General features: G+C 39.8%; 1 protein-coding gene across 1 annotated transcript in view; it reads left to right on the top strand.

Moving 5' to 3' along the window:
- abcb4 (ATP-binding cassette, sub-family B (MDR/TAP), member 4) overlaps window positions 1–16870 on the top strand; it is a 130878-nt gene extending 114008 nt beyond the window's left edge. Inside the window, exons 24-28 of the mRNA XM_043690329.1 lie at window positions 1498–1654; window positions 2518–2715; window positions 5899–6105; window positions 9651–9797; window positions 14719–16870. Of these exons, the coding sequence (XP_043546264.1) occupies window positions 1498–1654; window positions 2518–2715; window positions 5899–6105; window positions 9651–9797; window positions 14719–14919 (910 nt within the window). The 3' untranslated portion in view covers window positions 14920–16870. The remainder of the gene's footprint in view (window positions 1–1497; window positions 1655–2517; window positions 2716–5898; window positions 6106–9650; window positions 9798–14718) is intronic.
- Window positions 16871–24446: the final 7576 nt, after the last annotated feature.

Here is a 24446-nt window from a genome sequence, read left to right as displayed (position 1 = left end):
TTTTTTTCTTGGAAAGAACATGTTGACTTTATTGTACAATACAACCATTCTAATAATCCCCTGTTTATTTTATTTTATATTTATTTATTTATTTATTTATTTTCCTTTAACCCCCACACTACCACCTAAGTGCGGTAGTGCATATTTTATCCCCAGCACCCAGGGCTCTGGTAACATTTTATTTTATTTATTTTTTTTGTGCAGGTGTGAGACACAGTGGAAGACACAAAGTGCACCAATCTTTATTCAATTTCCACCACCAGGAAGATAGGAAAACACCCGGGTGGCCAGTGACAAACACTGCCCTTCACATCAAGGGACAGTGCTATGTGATCAAAACAGTGAAGGGGAGGGTAGGACTAAATCCCCTGTTTATTTTTTTTTTATTTTATTTTATTTTTTTTTCTTGGAAAGAACATGTTGACTTTATTGTACAATACAACCATTCTAATAATCCCCTGTTTATTTTTTTTTAGTGCACCAATCTTTATTTTTTTTTTGTTTTTTTTTATTTTAACCCCCCACACTACCACCTAAGTGCGGTAGTGCTTATTTTATCCCCAGCACCCATGGTGTGTGTGTGTGCAGGTGGGAGACACAGTGAGAGACACAAAGTGCACCAATCTTTATTCAATTTCCACCACCAGGAAGATAGGAAAACACCCGCGTGGCCAGTGACAAACACTGCCCTTCACATCAAGGGACAGTGCTATGTGATCAAAACAGTGAAGGTGAGGGTAGGACTAAATTCCCTGTTTATTTTTTTTTATTTTATTTTTTTTTCTTGGAAAGAACATGTTGACTTTATTGGACAATACAACCATTCTAATAATCCCCTGTTTATTTTTTTTTTCCCAGAACCCATGGTACACTCCTTTTTTCTTCTTTTCTTTTTTATTTTATCCCCAGCACCCATGGTATGTGTGTGCAGGTGTGAGACACAGTGAAAGACACAAAGTGCACCCATCTTTATTCAATTTCCACCACCAGGAAGATAGGAAAACACCCGGGTGGCCAGTGACAAACACTGCCCTTCACATCAAGGGACAGTGCTATGTGATCAAAACAGTGAAGGGGAGGGTAGGACTAAATCCCCTGTTTATTTTTTTTAATTTTATTTTATTTTTTTTTCTTGGAAAGAACATGTTGACTTTATTGTACAATACAACCATTCTAATAATCCCCTGTTTATATCGGTCGGCCAGGGCTCCCTGATTGGCCCAGGTTAACAATCCCAATCAAGGAACTTGTAGTCAACAAGATCTGCCTGGTTCTAATCATTCAATTTCTGCTTATAAATAAAATTATAACAAGTACCCCATTGTTGCCAATGCCCCATCTATTAAATGCATTTTGTAAAAGTTATCTGATACATAGTCCAAATATTGCGATGAAATGTTTATGTCGTGTATGAGAATTTGTAAGTACTTTTTAAAACGTTGACATTTTACTAAATTAAGACTGCACTTTGCTTAATTTAATTTGTCACCATTTCAGTGTATTCTCAGCAATTGTATTTGGAGCTATGGCTTTGGGACAGACCAGCTCATTTGCACCAGACTACGCAAAGGCCAAGATCTCAGCAGCCCACATCAAAATGCTGCTTGATCAAACACCATCTATAGACAGCTACAGTGAAAGTGGGGATGTTCCTGTAAGTATTTCACTGTAAGAATTAGGAAAGTGCTTCAATTTTGGGTTATTCAGGAGCAACTTCCCACAAAACAAGTTGCACAAAACTATGCAGCCACAATTTTGTCTGTTTGGATTATGAGGGCAGAAATGTTTGTAAGATTCCAAGAATTTAAACAAATATATAACATTTAACAATGGATATGTTTACAAATGCACAATACTTTGGTGCTGGAAACCTGGCAATTAAACAGAAACAGCTGGATACTTTTAATAGTTCACAGAGCAGTTTTAAAGAAATAGAAACAGTTTTAACATTACAGGTTGATGACCTAACATGCTTAAAACCTGTTAACATTATTAATGTTTTCACATTCTGACAAAAGGTTAACAACTTGAAATATTAACTCAATTTCTCTCTCCACTGATATTGTCAGACCTGCAAAGTATTTCCAGCATTTTCAATTTATGTTATGGAAATGCGGAGAGACATGAAGGGAGGTTAATGCGCTGCATGTGTAACCTGCACCCATTATTTTTGTGAAGTTGACTTTCCTCTGATAACTTAACAGAGTTGAACATTCCTTTCATTGGGATCAATTCTATTTTATTGGATTTTGGCCAGTTACACTTGAACTCAAAAAGTTCATCACAGTTGAAACTTTGCAGGCTAAAAATAGGTTCTGACATTTTATCACAAAATGTGAGCACAAACATTCTGGTAAAATGTTTGTGTGATAGAATGTAAACTTCTGTCTTTCTGTATATTCTTGTTATCCAATAGCGTAAATAACCATCTCAGCATCTGAAAGAGAAGCCTTTACAAATGTAATTCAGGATTTGTGTGTATCGTGAAATGGTATTAATTGTTTTTTTTTGTAAAAGGCATCTTTTGAAGGAATAGTGAAGTTCGAGGATGTTGGCTTTAACTATCCTACTCGACCTGATATGATGGTGTTGCAAAATTTGACACTTTCAGTTGGGAAGGGGCAAACCTTGGCTCTAGTGGGGAGCAGTGGCTGTGGGAAAAGTACCACTGTACAGCTGCTGGAGAGGTACTATGATCCACTACGTGGAAGAGTGGTAAGTGATCAAGATCAATAGAATTATTTTCCATATGTTTCACGAACTGCAGGAAAGCTTGGATTATGGAAACTTTGGTCTGGATTTTTATTAAAATTTACACTTTTTTTTTAATGGGCAGTTTTGGTCCTCTGCACTGAGCAACATGACTCATGAACCAGACTATCACTTCAAATACAGTCCAAAGAGGTTTAATTGGAACTTTCCTTCCCAGAAGCCTGTCATTGTCACCAAACACATGCTCAGAAATGTTGTGACACATGTCTGGAGTGTATGGAATTTGAACCCTGGCCTCCTGGCATAGAGCTAGGGACACTACCACTGTCATAAGAGCCCTTCGCACCTGAATCTGTCCCACCATAGTTTATTGGACTTGGTTGGGTCCAGTTTTACCACTGAACCTACAAACCACCTGATATAATCTCAGCTAATGTTAATGTTGAGCAAGTTAGACTTCAGAGTTGAAACTGCCTTTTCACCATGGATATCAGTTCTGAACACACTGTAGGAATCGATCACTAATTTTAATACAAAGAATAAAACGAAGTATAGCCCGGAGCAAGAACATGTGCATGGAGTCTTTTAACATGGGGAGGCTGTTGTACTGCAACTACCATATGGCTCTGGCTGAACAAGAAATATTTGCATTTTTATGGTCTATCATTGATGTGTTGGGAGGATTTGCAGCTTGTTAATCGACATATTTGACCATATTATAAATGTACCTTCCATGGCCATCAAATTCCAATGCAGGATTTAAACTGAAGCAACAAAAGTCACCATAGTTTTGAACTAATGTGAAACTGAATCTCCTAGGTAACACTTGATGACCTGTGTGTTCATCAGGCATCACCTTGTCATTGCAAAGAGAAACTCACTGATGCTGACTTTAATGGGACATGCAGTTTTCCTCTTAATGGAGCCAGATTACCAAAGAGAAAACAGCCACTTGGGTTTTATGACCAAGAAGGTTTTTCCAAGAGGTGATGGGAAACACATATAATAGTCAAAATTGAATAGGAGAATTTCCTCAATTGGTGACCTTTCCATCAGTGCTGATTTCATTTCAATGGAAATATTCAAATGAGGCCTGAGCAAGACAATTTACTGAATCTTCCTCCAGTTGACATAACTAGCCTAAAGAATTTCGGACACTATGACAGTCTTCAGTGTCTCGACACATTGATCATTCCAGTGAGGTCATTAAATCCATTTTGTATTGTGTACAAGTGTTGGGATGGCAGACATTATAGAAACTGCTTCAGGTTCTACCATCCTTAGCAACTCCTCTCAATCCCCAGAATTCTTTCCATTCTACACTCTATTTAAGTCAGTTGAACTTCTTTTGGGATTGCTGTGTTCTATAGCAAAGGTCCCTGTAATTTCTCAGACTCTCTTCGATCACTCTATTTATCTTCCACTGAGCAAAAAATGGTATCACCTTTCCTAGTCCGTGTCCAGGTGGAAAAACTGACATAGACATTTGGGCATGAGGGAGTCCTGCCAAGAAACTGACTCTTCAATCTAAAGAAAATCTTAAAGTTTATCAGTTCTGTCAGGTAACTTTACAAGTGAACTCTGTTTTAAACCCTTTGTGAAATGCGGACATCACTGGCCAGGCCAGCATTTATTGCCCATCTCTTGACAAAAGTGCTATCCTGTTAAAGTGCTAACGTTCTTCTGGAACAGCTACTCACACAGTGGTGTAAGGGAGGGCAATCCAAGACTATGCCCTAGCAACACTTACTTCCAAATCAGAATGATGGGTAAGCTTGTGGAGAGCTTACCATTGTCTGTATCTGTTCTGAATGGATCATCTTTAGAGTAGGGGCAGTACCACACTGTACAACCGAAGGTGTCCTCACTATGAAGACTGAACTTTGTTTCCTTAAAGGTTGCTCCTCCCAGTACTGTCATATACCGATACATGTGGGATAGGTAGACTGACAAAAGGCAGATCAAGGTTTTTTTTTATCATGTTAACTTACCAATTAACACCCAGCTTGATAAATATATCCTTCAGGATTCAGCCAGTTCAGTCAGAATCGGTGCTACCAAGCCACTCTTCATGACGGACATTTAAAGTCCCCATCCAGAGTGCATGCTGAACAGTGATTAAATCAATACATTTGAAGTTTTAATTTTAAAGCAGTTTCTGTCTTTTCATATTATTCAGAATACCCATCTTGGAAAGCACAGGGAAAGCATTAAAGTTTTAATGGTGATGCTTTCAAGTGGGGTAGTGATAGACGAAATTCTGATCGTTGCACTAAACATGTGAGACGTGTTTGAGAATTTATACTCATGTTTGTGAAAAACTGAGAGCAGATGCTTATTCATTTTAACACAACCAACTGTTTGAAGCTGTTAAACAATACAGCTCAGGAAGTCAGCAGGGGTGGGGAGTGTTTATATCTTACACAAAGAGAAAGTAGTGATGTTCTTCCTCATTTTCCTCTGGCATTTGAAAATATTTGTTCTCATGTAGAAAAACATGAATTTTCAAAATTGAGAACCTTTTAAGATAGCAACATATTGCAGCGCAAGAAGCACACATTTCTAAAGCATCTGTATATGATCACAATTTTAAACGGTTTCTATTGCCAATTATTCCTTAAAATTCTTTTATTTAAGGAAATGTCGATAGATGTGCAGATTAATTACAGAATTGAGAAAACTATGGATTGTATTTTTATAGATAAATTCACTGAAATGCAGTTACTGAAACTCACTGGACCCAATGTTGGTCGTTGAATACTCATAGATTTTATACTAACAGCTCCCTCATTGTTAGCCGAATTGTTGGTTATTTTGTTCTGGTTTCTCAATGGGGATAATATGAAGATATTCATTTGCAACAAGTGAAAAATATGCAATAACATAGCCATTTTATTTAAGTACGATCAGTCAGTATTTGTCACGGTATTATTCAACACCTGTACCTGGAGGAAAAGTCTGCTAATATTGTTGTAGAGTTTAGAGTTACCTTGTTGCCATCATATGTATGTGATAGCCATTAATAATCACATTGTCATATGTACCCATGATCTTATTTTGCTCTGGAATTACTATTGATCCTTAGCTTGAATATCTTTCCATACGCCTGTGTTCAGTCTACAATGTACATCAACTTCAGTGTCACAATACAACACAGCACTGATTATTGAAATAATTCTTGTTCAGTTTTTAGATGGGCACAACATGAAGGATCTCAATATTCAGTGGGCCCGGGCACAGATGGGTATTGTGTCCCAGGAACCTGTTTTGTTTGACTGCAGTATTGCTGACAACATTGCTTATGGAGACAACAGCAGAGTTGTGTCCCAGGAGGAGATAGAGGTTGCAGCCAAAGCAGCAAACATACATATGTTTATTGAAACTCTGCCTCAGGTAAATTTCTGCATGATTGCATTTCATATCATCTTGCAGTAATGAAACATGAAAAGAACAGCCTATTTACGCGAAGTGAGGGAGAGGGGCACATGCTGACCTGAAGACCAGCTTCCTATTCTCGATGTTGGTAGTTCCCACCCTGAGATTAGGGAGCTAGCAAAAAAAAAGTATTTTTAAGTGAGATAAATGGTATTAACCAGCTAAAGAATAATATGCATTCCTTACTTTATTCTTTTCCAGTTGTTTTGCACATCTCTAAGGCTGAGTCTGATCCAACTAGAAAAGAAAAATCACTAAATCAGCATCACTTTTAGGTTGGGAACCCAGAAGTAATTGTGGGAAGATGTTTAAAAATTCATTCACAGAATGAGAGTGTCGCTGGCTAGGCCAGCATTTATTGCCCATCCCTAATTGCCCACAGGCAACCCCATTCTGTCACGTGTCGGCCAAACCAGGTAAGGATGGCAGTTTCCTGCCTTAAAGCATATTAGTAGGTTTTTCCCAACAACTAACAATGGATTCATAGTCATCATTAGACTCTTAATTCCAGATTTTTATTGAATTTAAATGCTGCCATCTGCCATAGTGGGAATTCAAACCCAGGTCCCCAGGATATTTTGTGGGTCTGTGGCTTAACAGTCCAGTGGTTTACTAGGCCATCACCTCCCCAGTTAACAGTCCAGTGGTTTACTAGGCCATCACCACCCCAGTTAACAATCCAGTGGTTTACTAGGCCATCACCTTCCCAGTTAACAGTCCAGTGGTTTACTAGGCCATCACCTCCCCAGTTAACAGTCCAGTGGTTTACTAGGCCATCACCTCCCCAGTTAGTTGTCATTTTCTCAAATGCAACCAATTGAGAAGCTGCCTCTGGCAGCCCTGACCAATTCAGGACAGTGGACAGACCAGGGAACCAACACTGGGAGGATATGCAGTGGTGTCCAAACTGCAGCCTCATCAGGAGAGAATTGGACACTGCTGAGACAAGACTGAGATCATGAGAACAACTCAACATGAAAGTCCTTTCTGCAAAATAATGAGAACTTTAAAAATTCATGCATTGCCACAGTTGTCATGCCATCAATATGGAGGCAGAACCCCTCCAATGGATGGCTATGATCACTGTTATAAACATCACACCCCAGTGAGTCTGTGCTGAGGTGATTGAGAGAAGATTTTGATGTTCCGAAGCAGCCTGGTTTATTGCCAGGAAGCCACTGTAGTTTGCCTCTAATGAGGTGGTGAGAGGGGGAAAATTATTTACCCTCAGAAAGATCCGAGTAACACTGAAATGTTTGCCCAAACCCCAAATTGATATGTATAATTGGGTGTTCCCCACTATCCGGTAGACCCTGTCATGTTGACCCTATCTCTAGAAGATTGCTGTTTAGGTAGGAATATGTCACACTGTTTTGCAACTTTACTATCCAATCCTGTCTCCCAACGTATCTTTATAGGGACTGGGAAAATGCAGCCCTATGAGTGGACAGTTAAGGAACTTTATTTCTTTCTTCTATTACATTGTATTACACCTGCTACCTTAAGGGATTAGTTAGCTCAGTTGGCTGGCTGTTTGGTGATGCAGTATGATGCCAACAGCATGGATTCATTCTGACACCAGTTGAGATTCCCATGAAGGATTCTCATTGTCAGCCTCCCTTCGCGCCTGACGCATGATAGCCCTTGGGTTAAACCACCACCAGTCACCTCTCTCTCATGAAAGAGAGGACTATGGTGACTTTACCTCCTCCTGCTACAACAAGCTTGGTGTTGTGAGTCAGGTCATCTCTCTTTGCAGTGCCACAGCATTTAGCAGATGAGGATATTCTGAACAAGTATCACTTCATGTGTGCAAATATGAAGTTATTAATAATTTTGTACGTCAGAACTATTTGTGGGCGGCACAGTGGCACAGTGGTTAGCACTGCTGCCTCACAGCGCCAGAGACCCAGGTTCAATTCCCGCCTCAGGCGACTGTGCAAACTCCACACAGTCATTCTCCCCATGTCTGCGTGGGTTTCCTCCGGGTGCTCCGGTTTCCTCCCACAGTCCAAAAATGTGCAGGTTAGGTGAATTGGCCATGCTAAATTGCCTGTAGTGTTAGGTGAAGGGGTAAATGTAGGGGAATGCGTCTGGGTGGTTTGCACTTCGGTGGGTCGGTGTGGACTTGTTGGGCCGAAGGGCCTGTTTCCACACTGTAACTAATCTATTCAACTAATGTCAAAAAATAGTAGATTGCAGTTAATCATGGCCTAGGTTATTTATAATGACTTGGATGAGAGTGAATGTAGGAGAAAGTGAGGACTGCAGATGCTGGAGACCAGAGTTGAAAAATATAATGCTGGAAAAACACAGCAGGCCAGGCAGCATCAGAGGAGCAGGAGAATCGACATTTCGGGCATAAGCCCATCTTCAGGAAGAAGGCCTTCCTGAAGAAGGGCTTATGCCCGAAACGTCGATTCTTCTGCACCTCGGATGCTGCCTGGCCTGCTGTGTTTTTCCAGCACCACATTTTTCAACTGAGAGTGAATGTACTATTGCTAAGTTCATGATTGACATAAAAATAAGTAGGAAGGCAAGTGATGAAGCTGATAGAATCTGCAGAGAGATATAGACAGGTTAACCGAGTGGGCAAAAACTTGGCAGATGGAATATATGTGGGAAAAATATGAGGTTTTGCACTGGCAGGAAGAATAGATGAGCTGAATTTTATATAAATGGAGAAAGACTTCAGAAAGCGAGAGTACAGAGGGATTTGGGAGTAGCTATGCATAAGTGACAAAAAGCACCCAAGTGCAACAGATAATGGGGAGACAAATAAAATCTTGGTCTTTGTTTCAAAGGAAAATTAAAACAGGCAAGTCTTGCAAAAACTGTACAAGCCACAAAATAGGCCACACCTGGAAATACTGTGAGTAGTTTTGATCCCCTTTTCGAAGGAAGTATATACTGGCATTGGAGGCAGGTCGGGGAAGGTACGCAAGATTGATCATGGGTATGAAGGAATTGTATTGTGAGGACAGGTTTTGTAGGTTAGTTTGTACTCATGGAAGTTTTGAAGAATAAGAAGTATTGAAACATATAAAATTCTTTATAGGATTCTTGTGGGGGAGGGGGAGAGATGCGGGGAATGAACAGGTGAATGCTGAGAGTCTAGGAGCAGAGAGTATAATATCAGATTAAGTGGTCTCCTGGTCAGGATAGAGATGAGGAGGAATTCTTCTGAGGATGAATCTGTGGAACTGCGGAGGAGTTTTGAGGCTGGGTCATTGAGTATATTCAAACTGAGATGACAGATTTTTAATGACTAAGGGAATCAAAGGTTGTGGGGAAAGCATGGGAAAGTGAGTTAAGGATTATCAGATCAGTAATGATCTCATTGAATGGCTGAGCAGACTGAATGGGCTGAATGGCCTACTTCTGTTTCTGCATTTTATGATAGTGCAAGTAAAACAAAAATAATCTGTACAAGCATCATACATTGGTAGTACTTTCTAAAATTGCTGGTCACTAACTTTAGTTATTCTATTCAACTTATTTAGAAATACAATACGTGTGTTGGAGACAAGGGTGCCCAGCTCTCTGGAGGTCAGAAACAGCGTGTTGCCATTGCTCGAGCCTTAGTCCGAAACCCCAAGATCCTCCTCTTGGATGAAGCTACTTCAGCACTGGATACAGAAAGTGAAATGGTGAGGCTTCACTTGTTGGTCATGTGCAAAGTGTTTGAAAACAATTTGATTATAACAGTAAGATGCACAAGAGGAAGTAAATAGTGGAAATAAAATGTGGTACCTGAATATGTCCATATTCCTCACTGTGTTTGTAAAACATCCAAATGTGTCAGAAGTACTATGATGAATATTACTCCCAGATTTGTTTCAACAGAAGAAAATGATCGGTTTTGTGTAAAATTACATTAGCAAAGTTGCCTATGAAAAAATGGCTGGCTATAGAATAAGAGATAACACTGGGTTGATTTAATGATGAACAGTACAGAGGAATAGTCCTACCACTCAAAAGTTTCAAGATTATTGCCAGTTTCTCGTCACAAATATTATCCGTGTTTATTTTTACTCAGAAGTTTACTGAGCAACCCAGTTGATATTATTAATATATTTCATGCACATTCCTTGATTACAGCAAACAAAAATGATTGTTCATAGCAAAAAAAACTGGGTGTCCAGGAAATAAAGCTCACTTCTCAATGGATGGTTTTAAATTGTGGGTTATAGAATCACAGAAAGTAGAAGAAGGAGTAGCTTATTGAGCCTGATCTGCTATTAAAGTTGATAATGGGTGATTCTTCATCCCAATATCATTGTCCTCCTCCCTCCGTATCTCCTTTTGACTCCCTTAGATATCCGTCCCTCCATTCCTCCCCTTTCCTTTCCTTCTTTCCTCCATCATATTCAGTGACTTCGCCTGTCTTGATAGAGATTGCCACAGGTCTAAGTTAAGAAGTTCTACTCATCACAGTCAAAAATGGCTGACCCCATATCCTGAGACTGTGACCACTTGTTCTATCAGCTCCACGCACAAGAATCATCATGCCTGCATCCAAATTGTCCAGTCCTGTCTCATTTCAGTGAGATCCCCTCTCATTCTTTTCCATTCCACTGAATACAAGTCCAGTAAACCATTATCTCCTGTTGGGAGCTTTTCCCAAACTGTTTGCACCTGTATATCTTCTGTGCCAATATCTTTTCTCACTATTTCACTGATGTCATCTTTCACTACCAATGTCACCCGATCTCTTTTTTTCTCTTTTTGCCTGTCTTCCTAAAGACTGAATATTCTTGAATGTTGAGTTTCCAACTTTGTTAACCCTGAGCCATGTTTTTGTGATTATCATATCATGCCCGTTTACAGTATTTGTGTCATTGATTCATCTCCCTTATTGCGAATGTTCCATTAGAGTTGACATTTTGACATTTTACACTCTTGTTTTGTTCCACAACACTAGTTGCTGCTAGCCCTTGTTTCCCCTACCTTCCACTTATACTTTTCTATCTTCCATTTCTCCTTTATTTTCTCATTCTTGTTCCCCTTTCTGGTTCTTAAAGCCACATCACTGACAAATGCCCCTGTAGGGATATTGGTCCCAGTCCTACTGCATGTGACCCATGTAGTTTGTACAGATCCCAACTTTCCCAGAATCAATCTTAATGCCATAAGAATCCAAAACCTTCCCTCCTTCTGGACATTGGAAATTTGTCATCAAGTCTAAGAGCTGTGGATGTCTAAAAGAATAAAGTCCTGAAAGGAATAGCATCAACTGTGGGAAGTGTTGGGTAAACAAGGAGATGGGGAGATACGTAGCAGAGTTCAGGATTAGGAAAGTTACTGCTTTCCAGATTCTTAAAAGGATCAATGCTTTTCTAATTCTATTCTTACACTGGTCACATCAAACTTTAAAATGTATGGATGTTAGTCTGCATCTGTTCTAGAAATTCAGGCAGGTTTATTTAGTGAACAAAGAATAATTAGTTTATTACAAATAAAACTGAAGTAAACATGCAAACATTATTGACACAAAATGCTTAGGTTATAGAAAGGTGGATATGATTTTTACTTTAACATCCCAAAATTAACATGAGAGAAATATGGGTAACAGACAAACTGAGTGAACACACTACAGAACACATTAAACAGCAATTGAGATCGAGAGAGATCCCATGGATTTATCCACATTCCCTCTCCGCTCCACCAGCACAGAAGTTGGTGGCATTGTGGGTCACCAAATTTCATGAAAAGTTCAAAAGAGCTTACAGTTCTCCCACTTTTGTTGGCTCATCCTTGAAATTCCCTCAAGAGCTGCTTCAGCATGGACTGTCTCACCAGTGGGGACAACACTCCCTGGATGCTGGAAGCTATACTCCGTCACATACTTACAAACACCAGCTTTTTCATAACAGCTAGGTTCACCAAGCTGGTACTGCCCTGGATTGTTTCCTGAGTTCTAATCTTGTTCAGTTGCCAAAGTAAATGCTGTTTTTGTGTACCACCTTCAGCCTTGCTGAAAGTCGCACTGAACTGTTAATGGCACAAAGCTTAATCTGAGCTGCCGCAGCTCCCAGCATTTCTCTGAAGCTCTAACTCTGACACTTCATTACATCTAACTCCTAGGCTTCTGTCTGTGTTGTGACTCGGCAGAGCTCTTGACCTTTCACCGATTTCCAATTGTACTATTAATTATGAATCTACTGATTCCCAGAACTTCTGAGTTCTGACAGGTCAGTGCTGTTGGCTCTAAATTGCCACCTCAAAAGAACAGTTTGAAAGTTCTTTTCTGCATGGAGCCTACCTCTCTATATATATCTGTCACTTTCTCCAATTGACTGTGAAATCGATGACTTCATAGAATCACAGAATCCCTACAGTGTGGATTGTTCGTCAAATCACACCCACTCTCCAAATAGCATCCCACCCAGACCTACACCCCCACCCTGTCACTATAACCCTGCATTTCCCATGGCTAAGCCATTGAGCCTGAACATCCCTAAACAATATTGGCAAATTCCCATGGCCAGTCCACCTAACCTGGACATCTTTCGACTGTGGGAGGAAACCACCCACCCAGAGGAAACCCACACAGACACAGGAAGAATATGCAATCTCCACACAGACAGTGGCTCGAGGCTGGTATCAGATTCCCAGTGCTGTGAGGCAGCAGTGCTAACCACTGAGCCATCGTGTCGCTCCTTCTGAAATATTTTACTTATCTATTTAAAACTTTGCAAAAACCTTGTTCCTAGGTAGTATTCATTATAGCAAATATTTTAGAACTGTCAAATATCGCAACTTCTTAGATGTGCCTATTTCTTGAATGTTACAATATTCACTTAGTGCTAGCTCCTGCAGTTGGAAGGACACATGGAATTTTTCATGTTTGGTATCTCGAGACTTGTAGCATACCTTTAGTTAGTTGCCAACTGAATCATGTAGTTGAACGTCTGTCAGCTTTAAGCAGTGTTATATCAGCCATGGCTCACTATCTGCCAATATTGTGACACTTGTTCCTGGGTCCAACTTGAAATTCATGAGATTTCTGTTAACTAAAATGTCTGCCCGCCAAAATGTTTGGTCTGAGTGACGGATTTGGAGTTCTTCTTCAAAATATTCTTCAGTATTGAGGGTTGCCACTAGGTTGTTTCGAGTTTGTGGTCCTCAGCAATCAGCAGTATCTGCTTCCTTTGAAATCTTCTGGGTTTCCCAGTCTGTTTGGCTCATTGGGACTAGTGCTACTAAATTAGACTTTCACACCCCAAGCTGACCACTGTGTTGTGGGAGGTGCCATCTGTACTTATAAGTATGTGGGTTCTTTAGGGGCCTACACGGTCTACTGTGCATAGGGTAGTCACCTTCTAATCTAATCCGAATAATCTTGTGGAAGGATCAAGTTATAAATTATTGCAGAAATGCAACAAATTACATGTGATTAGCATAGCTCTACAATATTATAAAGACTACAGGGAGACCACAGTCTATGGTCTGTCTCCCATGAATTCTCACTTCACTGTCTCACCAAGTCCTCACAACATCAGCAGAATGGATGGTGTTTATTGCACTCAATCAAGTAGTAACCCTTTTCAGATCTTTATTCAGCAGGGTTTATTATTGTTCTTTGCCATATTAAAAAAAAAACTCATTTTAATCTTTAACCCTTTGGATGGACCTCTGGAATTTTATTTTTTCAGATTAATTGAGAATTATGAAGTATTCCTTTAAATATTCACCACCAGTCATCTAATATACTATATTTTAATCTAATTCCCCTTCTATCTTCAACAGTTCTTCTTTAAAACTCATGGCTATATTTAAGTTCAGTAGGAAGAAAGGTTCCAGAGGGTAAGGTCAAGTTGGCTGATGCTTGATGTCTGAATGGAAAGATGGAGGAAGCAGAAGAAACTGGTCTGAGTAAGCTAGCCATAGCCCGACAGGACAACAGGATTGATCTCTCATTAGAAAGAGCCACCTAGTGGTGAATTCAACCTGAGGGTCACCACACCCAAGTGTGGTTGAGAAGGCGGGACCTTCTGAGCTGAGATGGTTTGGGAGGTAAATTTGTCCTGTTGTCGTCACTCTGCATCGTAAAATAGCAGTGCAGATAACTGAGCTAAGAGTCTAATAGAATCAGTAGATGGGAAGATTTGAATTAGAGTTGGAGGTGGTTGTATAAGTGGTTCAAGATCACAGTGAGGCTTCTAAACAGCAATAAGGTTTTATTTAATTCTGCTTGATAAGCAGTCAATGTGGTTTAATGAAGAAAGAGGTGAAAGGGAAGAAGAATTTACTGCAGATTATGATACAAGAAGTAGGGTGTTCGGAATTGAGATTTGGATGAAGTGAACACGAGCCAGTGAAAAAAGACTATTGGGCAAAATTCTTTCCCTGCTTCAGATGGTTTCAGTTTTTCATTATACTGCAGAATATAGTTATTTTTCTCAAAGTGGCTTATATGCATTCCACATCAGTCATAGATTTAGAACTGCAAAACCATCAATTTCTATGAGCATTAGTCAGATTTATTTTAAAAAATCTGTCATCAGAATTATCTAGCAAACTTGACCTGTCATGGATTTCATTTTGTCATTTTATCCATTTGAATAGATCGTCCAAGAAGCGCTGGATAAAGCAAGAGAGGGACGTACCTGCATTGTTATAGCTCATCGCCTGTCTACCATCCAGAATGCTAATAAAATAGCAGTGTTTAGCAATGGCCGGATTGCAGAGGAAGGAACACATCATCAGCTTCTTGCTAACCAGGCTCTATACCACAGTCTAGTGACAGCACAAATGGGAAAAAACTGAGTGACTTAAGGAAAGAAAAAGAAAATGAAATTACTGCAATGCAGTCATTGAAAAATTGTAAATTAGTAGTTCAGTTGTAATTTCTGTTAAATACCAATGAAAAAGTAAACCCATGGAACAACACTTTTCTTTTAATTTCTGAAGCTCCCTTAACATCAAAAGAATGGCCAAAGATGATTTAAGCTAACTTTATCTTCACCTTGACAATACAAATTATTATCGCAATTTACATTTATACTAAAGTGTTGGAGTGAAATCAGCCACCTGAATGTTAATCAAATCTCAAACAAAAGCAAAGTAGTGCAGAGACAGGATATCTGAAGTAAAAACAGAAAATGCTGGAGGACCTCAGCAGAGGTGAGAGAAACAGAATTGATATTTTGAGTCCAATATAACTCTTCTTGGAACACCAAGTCTCTGCATTTCTGATTTTTTTTGTTAAACTCGTTTTGTAATCTGTTTAGAAAATGTTAGATATGTAAGGTTAAAATCAAATGTGCTCCCAGGTTTCTTGGACTAATATTAATGCATATGATGGTTGGCCTGAAAGGGTTAACCCAACAGTGTATCTTCTGCCGCTGCATTGGCACAGGAATTCAGCGCCATTGGCATTATCAATTTGCGCCTTGAACTAGAAGCCAGTGCTGACTTAACCCATATCCATTTGTTTGGTGTTGCTAATGCCCAAGAAATCCTTGCCACTGTCACTGCAGTAGCAGGTTTTGTCAGCCGCTGTCACTTTATTGTCCTATTTTTTGATGCAAGCACCTTGCTGCTTTGTTACTGGCAGTGACCTTAAAGGCACCACAACTGCTTGGGTAGTGAGTGTAGCCCCAGCAGTTGGAGTGGTATAAAGTCCATGCTTAACACAAAGCTTTGCATAGCTACACCCACTGAGATATATAACAGTCTTCAGGAGGAGCTAGTCAGTGGTGTTTGTGTGTTATTCTGAAGTCCTCTTTAGTCTCTTTTTAAAGTTAGCAATGACATACCTTAAGCCTTGACCTGTATCTCCTTAGAAGACACCAGAGTGTTGGAACCTTCACAATTTAAAATGAGCAGTTTGATTTCAACACAGAAATGCAGAGCGTTATTGCATGTTGATGCAGATTCAAGATTATGGATACTTTAGACAGCAAGTTAAATTGGTCAGCATGGAAGAAATCCTTCCTGAGACAGATTTGCTTCAGATCAGCAGAGCAAATGACATGCCAAATATGTTCAAGCACTGCTTTAGTCTGTGGGACCATGAGCAGACCATGTTATTAACAGACAAATAAATAAAGAAAATGCTGATGCCTTTGATGTCTTAAAAACGTGACAACTATTTTACTTAGAGAATCAGTTAAGGAACAAGCAAAATTCAATAAAAATAACAATTTCTGGGGGAACCTTTATCGATGATCTTTCTACTTTACCTGAAGCTCATGAATGTGGAGCATGACAACCAGAACTAATCAGAGACAGAATTGTCATTTGAAGTTTTGGTTAGTCTCTTCTACCTCTTTTACAGTTTAATGAATATCTCACACTTGAAAGTGCTAATCAGATTGTGTTCGAAGCTGAGATTTCAAAAAGACAAATTTTGTGGAATAGAAGGACAAATTTATTTCAGAAGTAAAACCTTTGAACATTATAAGATACAAACACACCAAGCAGTCACAAGACAAATCAACACAAATGGTCTTTAATTTCTTTGATGCTGCTGGGAGGCATAGACCAAGGAATAGAGCAAAGAAAAACTCACAAAAGCAATGTCCAGCTCTATCTCAAGAGTGTCGTCATTGCAAAAAAGTGAGACAATCTCAAAAATGTGCAAAGAACAGAAACAATGCTGGTGCCATAAGTCAATGCATTATTGCAAACACTATTAGAAAAGTTGGACTCCCTAGATAATATTAGGAGGAAGTGAGGACTGCAGATGCTGGAGATCAGAGCTGAAAATGTGTTGCTGTAAAAGCGCAGCAGGTCAGGCAGCATCCAAGGAGCAGGAGAATCGACGTTTCGGGCATGAGCCTGAAGAAGGGCTCATGCCCGAAACGTCGATTCTCCTGCTCCTTGGATGCTGCCTGACCTGCTGCGCTTTTCCAGCAACACATTTTCAGCTCCCTAGATATATACCATTAGAACATGTATCAGTAGATAGTGACACACCACCTTTAGAAGAAATACTACAGCTATTGTGATGGGAAGTAATTGACCCATCTGAACCAGACATGAGAGAGCTCAGCTACAGTTATGGACATTCAACACAATTCAAGCTTGATGTAGCAGTTGAGGGAAGATCTGAAAGTAAACTTTAAACAAGGGAAGAGCTTAATGTATCCAGATCTTTCTTTCAGATCAAAGGACAAGTTTTAGAATTGAAGATAGTTAATTAAAACAGTATGGCACAAGAACAGGTTCTTCTGACCACAATATCTGTGCCAATCACGATGCCATTTTAAACTACTCCCACCTGTCTGCACCTGGTCCATATCCCTCTATTCCCTGCCTGCTCATGTATCTGTCTAAATGCCTCTTTGTAAACATATTTGTTTCTACCACCTCCTCTGGCAGCAGGTTGCAGGCACCCACTACCTTCTGTTTCAATAACCTTGCCTCACGCATCTCCCTTAAGCTTTTTCCCTTTCACCTCCTACCTATACCCCCAATTTTTGACATTTCCACCCTGGGAACGTGACTCAGACTATATCCGGGACATCCCAAAAGTGCAAAATTGCTATAAAGTAGATTGCAGGGAGGCAGTCTTCTGTTTTAGATTGAGCAATGTGTTTTTCTCACTGAAACAGTTAACTTGGAAAAACATGACCCATCAGTATTTATCTGCCAGCAGCTTGGAATCAGGAAGATAAGAAGCCATTAGGAACCAGGGATGTTGCTGTTTTGGAATCATTATCCAGGAATTCTAAGTGGAACCCATGAACAGAAAGAAAAGTTCAAATTCATGAAGAGTTAAAATTATCAGGTCTGCATGGTAAAGCTAGTGGAAGAGATTAATAGTGGACTTCTTGCAGAGAGAGAGAACTCTAGGAAGCTAATTACAAGGCTTGAAAACTGAGATGAGTCAAAGTGAATTCCTGAGAGCTGTGGTACACTTTGGGTCAGTTCCAGGAGAAGTTAGAGAATCCACTGGATCTAGAAAAGTATAGCTCTTGAGTGTAATTAAAATCAGAGCAGGAAATGGTCCATTCAAATTTTCAGGTTTAAAGAATAAAAGATTGTAAAACGTTGTTAGTAGAACCTACTTTAACTCTTGTGCTGTAATTTATTTTCACCTGAAATCATCTATTAAAAATTGGAAGATCAAGGTTCTTTGAAAGAAATTGTCTCAGTGAAACTCAAAAAAATTAAATGGGACAAAACATATCAAATATTCAAAGCAAACTCAACAACCATTTGCATTCATGTAGTACCTTTAATGCAATTGAAACACCCCTTTCACAGAGGTGTCTTAAGGCCAAATGTGTCACCAAGTCAAATAGAAATATACTGAGGTGGATGATGCTTAGTGAAAGAGGAAGGATGCAAGGTTGTATTAAAGGAGGAATGTGAAATAGGATTAAAGTCTATGCAGCTGAAGGCATGTTCACACAGATGAGCAATTAAAATAGGGGATGATCAAGAGGCCAGATTGAGAGAAGTGCACATATCTCAGATGCTCGGGGGACTGAGCAGATTACAAAGGTAGGGAGGAGCTAGGCCTTGCTTGAAAACAAGGATGAGAATGTTAAGACCGAGCATCGCTTAACTGGGAAACTGTATGTTCAGCAAGCAAGTAAAGGTGACTTAGTGGGATTTGTAGCCATTTAGGGGATGGGCAGCAGAGTTTTGGATAACCTCAAGTCAAAAAGGGTAGATGCAATGAGTCAGCCAGGGATACATGGAAATAGTCTTGCCCGGTTGTAACAAAGGCATTGAGAGTTTCAGCAGTAGATATCTACCTTTATCTGATATCTACCTTTAACTACCACTCCTGTTAACTTAGTGGCCTGTGGACATGTGATGTTCGGTACTTCCCAGTGTCCTACTATTCATCATGCTTTCTCTGACCTTATTTGTCCTGGGTGGTGGCAAACTTTTTGAGTGTAGTTGACCTATCCAGTTAAATGGAGAATGTTCCATCACACTCCTGACCTGTACCTTGCAGTGGACAGATTTTAGAGAGTCAGGAGGTGATTTGGTCACTGCAGAATTCCTAACTGTAACCTGTTCTTGTAGCCATAGTGTTTATATGGCTGGACTAGTTCATTTTCTGCTCAATGGTAACTCCGGAATGTTGATAATGGGAATTTCAATCATGGTAATGCAATCAAACATTTAGAGATTAGATACAATTTTTTTGGCACTCGTCATTGCCTGGTGCTTGTGTGATGCAAATGTTACCCGCCACATATCAGTTAAATCCTAGATGTTGTCCAAGTCTTACTGCCTATGGACACAACTTCTTCAGTTTCTGAGAGGTCCTTGATAATGCTGAACATTTTGCAATTATCTAGAACATCCCACTTCTGACATTATGGTGGAGGGATGGTGCTGAAGCAGCTGAAAATGGTTGGGCCTTGGGCATTACCCTGAGGAACTCATGCAGAGAAGCCATCAGAACTTCTGACAAGTATCACTAACTTGATTCCCAAGAGAATTTTTGCTAAGGGTCCTTACTGCTACTGAAGCAGCAAACTTGAGTCATGTAATTTGTTTTAAATCAACTAGATTTATCACTTAGGTTTGAGTTCAACAAATCTGATAATACAGGCTATCGTTGAAGATTTAGTGTGCTCTACATTTGTTGTACCTGTATGCTCAGTCTGTATGAACAAGCCTTGATTTGGAAATGCTGGTGTTGGACTGGGGTGTACAAAGTTAAATATCACGCAACACCAGGTTATAGTCCAACAGGTTTAATTGGAAGCACTAGCTTTCGGAGCGACGGTCCTTCATCAAGTGATTGTGGAGGGCTTGATCGTAACACAGAATTTATAGCAAAGATTTGCAGTGTGATGTAACTGAAATTATACATTGAAAAATTGATTGTCTGTTAAGCCTTTCATCTGTTCGAATACAGTGATAGTTTCACTTCTTTCATGTGTAAAGACACACACACAGACAAAGACCCACATGCACACATATATTTTGTGTGGTGAATTTGTACATTGCACTTTGCTCAAAAACTGCACATATTCATGTCGAACTCTGAGCTCAAAAACTGCATGAATTTATGTAAAACTCTGTTATCTCACTTTTTAGATTAGAATCAATCTAAACATCAGGTCATAGACAGAGAACACAGGGGGCTAACACCTTCAACATATTGTCTAGCTATCACCATTGTTAACAGCTAACCCGAGAATGCAACTTTAAAACAAAGAGTTTTGTAATTTACACATGAAAGAAGTGAAACTATCACTGTATTCTAACAGATGAAAGGCTTAACAGACAATCAATTTTTCAATGTATAATTTCAGTTACATCACACTACAAATTTTTGCTATAAATTCTGTGTTACGATTGAGCCCTCCACAATCACCTGATGAAGGAACGTCGCTCCGAAAGCTAGTGTGCTTCCAATTAAACCTGTTGGACTATAACCTGGTGTTGTGTGATTTTTAACTTTGAACAAGCCTTGACATTTAGTTCAAAAATCTTTGTTGATTGTATACTATACATATCCATAACCCAGGGTATGTTCTCAGTTGTAGGTAATAGTAGCTAGTGGTATCTTGGTCTTTACCTTAGCTTAAAAAAAAATCCAGGGCTCGCAGTAGTAATGAATGATGAACCCGGCTCATCCATAACAAGACCAAAAATGTACAACTTGCAAAAGATAAGATTGGTTGCTTTTGAAGTATATCAATATGTAAAAAGGGGAATTTAAAACACCCCACAATGATGAAAAATCAATTCAACAACTGTTTTCCTTTGAACAGCATGCTTGAACAAAGAAAGTTAATGAACTGAAGATCATTTTTTTCTAAGCTAAGGGCAACACGGAAGCATGTCATGTTTGCCATTTTTAGGCAAAAGATGAAAAATCACAGTAGCTCAGTGGTTAGCCCTGCTGCCTCACAGCACCAGGGTTCCAGGTTCGATTCCAACCTCAGATGACTGTGTGGAGTTTGCACATTCTCCCCGTGTCTGTGTGGGTTTCATCTGGGTGCACCGGTTTCCTCCCACAGTCCAAAGATCTGCAGGTTAGGTGAATTGGCCATGCTAAATTGCCCATAGTGTTGGGTGCACTGGTCAGAGGGGAGGTGGGTCTGTTTGGTTACTCTTCGGAGGGTCGGTGTGGACTGGTTGGGCCGAAGGGCCTGTTTCCACACTATAGGGAATCTAATGGCGAACTAACTAAACGAAGCAATGATTGTGACCCCTGACTCTTTATGCAAAGACTTTAAAATCAAAGAAGACATAATTATGGCAATCCAAAGTATATAACTTGGTGCTGTATGAGTAGCAGACTAAAAGGCAGTAGCAGATAATGTGCTGTCACAGATATCACACTGAGACTTAATACTGATCTGCATATCAGTTTCATTTTAGACTTGCAGTTTTTTTGGACTCACATCTTAGACCTAATCAGTGCATATTTTGTGGTGTATTAATATTTTTTCTTGTGTGTAGTAATGAATGAACTCATTCTTCTTGTTAACTCAACAAACACCTGGCTTAAATGGCTCCTTTTTTTAAGCATAGGTTCAATTGGTTTGGGAGAACAACATCCACAGGGAATGTGTCCATTTTATATTAACCTTGTTGCAACCAAGGAGGTGGGTGAATAAAACAGGGAAGCTAGCTCATCCCTTCTCTTCTGGGATCTTAACAGTGTGGGGTATCCCATCCGGAGCTGTAAGGAATTGGTGAACCTTATCTAGGGTCTGGTAATAACAGTCTGGAAAATTTTCAGAGTCCCTATAGTGTGGAAGCAGGCCATTTGGTCCATCAAGCCCACATCACTCCAAAGTCCCTGGTACTGTGAGCCACCATGTTATGCTTCAAACATTTGCTGATGAAACAAAGTAAGAGCGTTTGGCTTACTGCACCCTAAACGCTACCACTATCCCAGTCTACATTTCGGTAGTTAAAGTTTCCTATTATAGCTACTCTATAATGTTGAAATTTCTCTAATTAACCTGCAGATTTGAACCTCTACATCATTCCCATAGATGGCATGTTACAGATAACATTGGGCAATGTTTTGGTACCCTTTTTATTCCATAGTTCTAGTCAAATCGATTCTATCATCGATCCCTCTGGGACATCCTCTTTCTCCAGCACCGTGAAGCTCGTCTTAACCAATACTGCCACTCTTCCTCCTTCCCTTCATTTCCTATCTTTCCTGAAGATCTTGTGTTCAAAACAAATTAAAATAGCCAGTCCTGCATGGCCTTTAGTCACCTCATTTCATCACCACATCTTATTTTCAAATGGTAATCTGTGCCTGTAACTCCCCAAACTTATTTATTATTTTCTATGCATGCACACACCTTGTATAGTAACCTTAATTTAAACTTCCTCATTTCCTCCCTTTTTCCAATTTCATCTATTGACCTGTTATTCTCTGTCCTAGTACTATCTGTCCCTCAATATTTTGGGCACCTTGGTATTCTTCTCTAATATTCTTTGCTGGTTCCCATACCCCTGCCATGATAGCTTAGAACCCTTCAAACCACAGTGACAAAGTGTCACTGAAGGAACTCAGTACCCAATCTCTGTTACTTTTATCTAAACAGATACTATTCCACCCCCCCAGCCCCCAGAACTAGCCCCAATGTCCCAGAAATCTAAAGCCCTCCCTGTTGTACCTTCTTTCCAGCCACACATTCATCTGCCTCATCCTGCTATTTCTGTACTCCCTATCATATGGCCCTGGCAGTAATCCAGAAATTACTACATCTAAAGTTTGTTAATATTTATAAAGATCCCTAAATTCTGGCTGAAGGGCCACATTATCCTTCCTCTCTAAGTAAATCTTACTAATGTAGACCACAACCTCTTACTGTTCAGCCTCCCCCCAGAAGAATATCCTGCAATTACTCTGCGATGTCCTTGACTATGGCACCAGGGAAACAACAATACCATCCTAGATGTTATGTCAACACCTTGCAGAAATGTAAATGATCGTTCTCCAAAAAACACAACCATGTTCAATTCAGGTATTCAAGAGGTCATTGGATGATCATTTTGACTGGAAATAGTGTGCAAGGTTATGTGGAAAAGGCAAGAGATTGGCACTATAAATGAGTGCAACCAAGGTGCCTTCTATGCAATAACAATTCTGTGATTCTATATGACTTTAACAGTAAAGAGCTTTCCCCCAATCTGATTTACTCCAGTTGTCCTAGGGTTGCTTGATGACACACGCAGTCAAATGCTACCTTGGTGTCAAGGGCAGTCATTCTAAAGTCACCTCTAGAGTTCAGATCTTTTGTCCATATTTAGATCAAGTCTGTAATAAGGTTAGGATCTGATTGGCCCTGACAGAACCCAAACTATGAGATAGCATATTATTCATTTTCCAATACCACTTGATGGCACTGTTGAAGATGGTTTACATCAATGTGCTGATGGTTAAGCCAAGTAAGAGTTCACCTGCTTTTGTCACAAAGGACATACAGGGCAGTTTTTCACATTATATGCAGATCAATGTTATAGTTATACTGGAACAGGTTGACTAGGCATGCAACAAGTCTTCAGTATTCTTGCCAGAATGTGGACAGGGTCTGTGGCCTGAACAGGTCCAATTTTCTTTGGGTATTTGTTGATATCACATGAAATGAATCAAATTGATTGAAGAAGGTATTCCTGATGTTGGGGCAGACATGAACCATCCAGTTAGCACTTTTGTCTGAAGTAGCTAGGTAATGCCTCAGCCTCATCTTTTGCACTGCGACGCTGAGCTCCCCTTTTCTTGAAGATGGTAATGTTTAAGGAAACTTTTCCTTAGTTGTTTAAATGTCAAGTAATATGCTGGACTAGATATGGCAGGAGTGCAGACATTATATCTGATCCATTAATTGTGGGATCACTTGGCCCTGTCTATTGCATGCTTCCACTATCTGACATACAAATAGCATTATGGTGTAGCATCATCAGGTTGATACCCTGTTTAATGTACATCGTGTTGCTCCTGGCTTGCCTTCTTGCACTGTTCATTGAAACAGGGTAGGTCTCTCTGCATGATGGTGATGGTAGAGTGGGAAATACTGGGTCATGTGATTGCAGACTGCAATTGAATACAATTTTGCTGCTGATGGCTTAATGGATTCCCAATTGCAAATAGCTATGTTTGAAGTCTGTCCCATACAACACTTCTTAAGTCCACACACATGGAAAGCATCCTTAATATAATGATGGAACTTAGAAATCTATGTGGTGGCCATTTTTACCAACATTGTCATGGATTGAAGCATGTATGACAGATTAATGAGGACAAAGTCAAGAATATATTTTCTTGTTCCCTCACCACCTGCCACAGACCCAGTCTAGCAGCCCTGAACATGGCCAGCTTGACCTGTAATCATGTTACT

Source organism: Chiloscyllium plagiosum, chromosome 5 (genome assembly GCF_004010195.1).
Source record: "Chiloscyllium plagiosum isolate BGI_BamShark_2017 chromosome 5, ASM401019v2, whole genome shotgun sequence".
NCBI classification, from domain to species: Eukaryota; Metazoa; Chordata; class Chondrichthyes; order Orectolobiformes; family Hemiscylliidae; genus Chiloscyllium; species Chiloscyllium plagiosum.
This window is presented reverse-complemented; position numbering and strand designations above follow the sequence as displayed.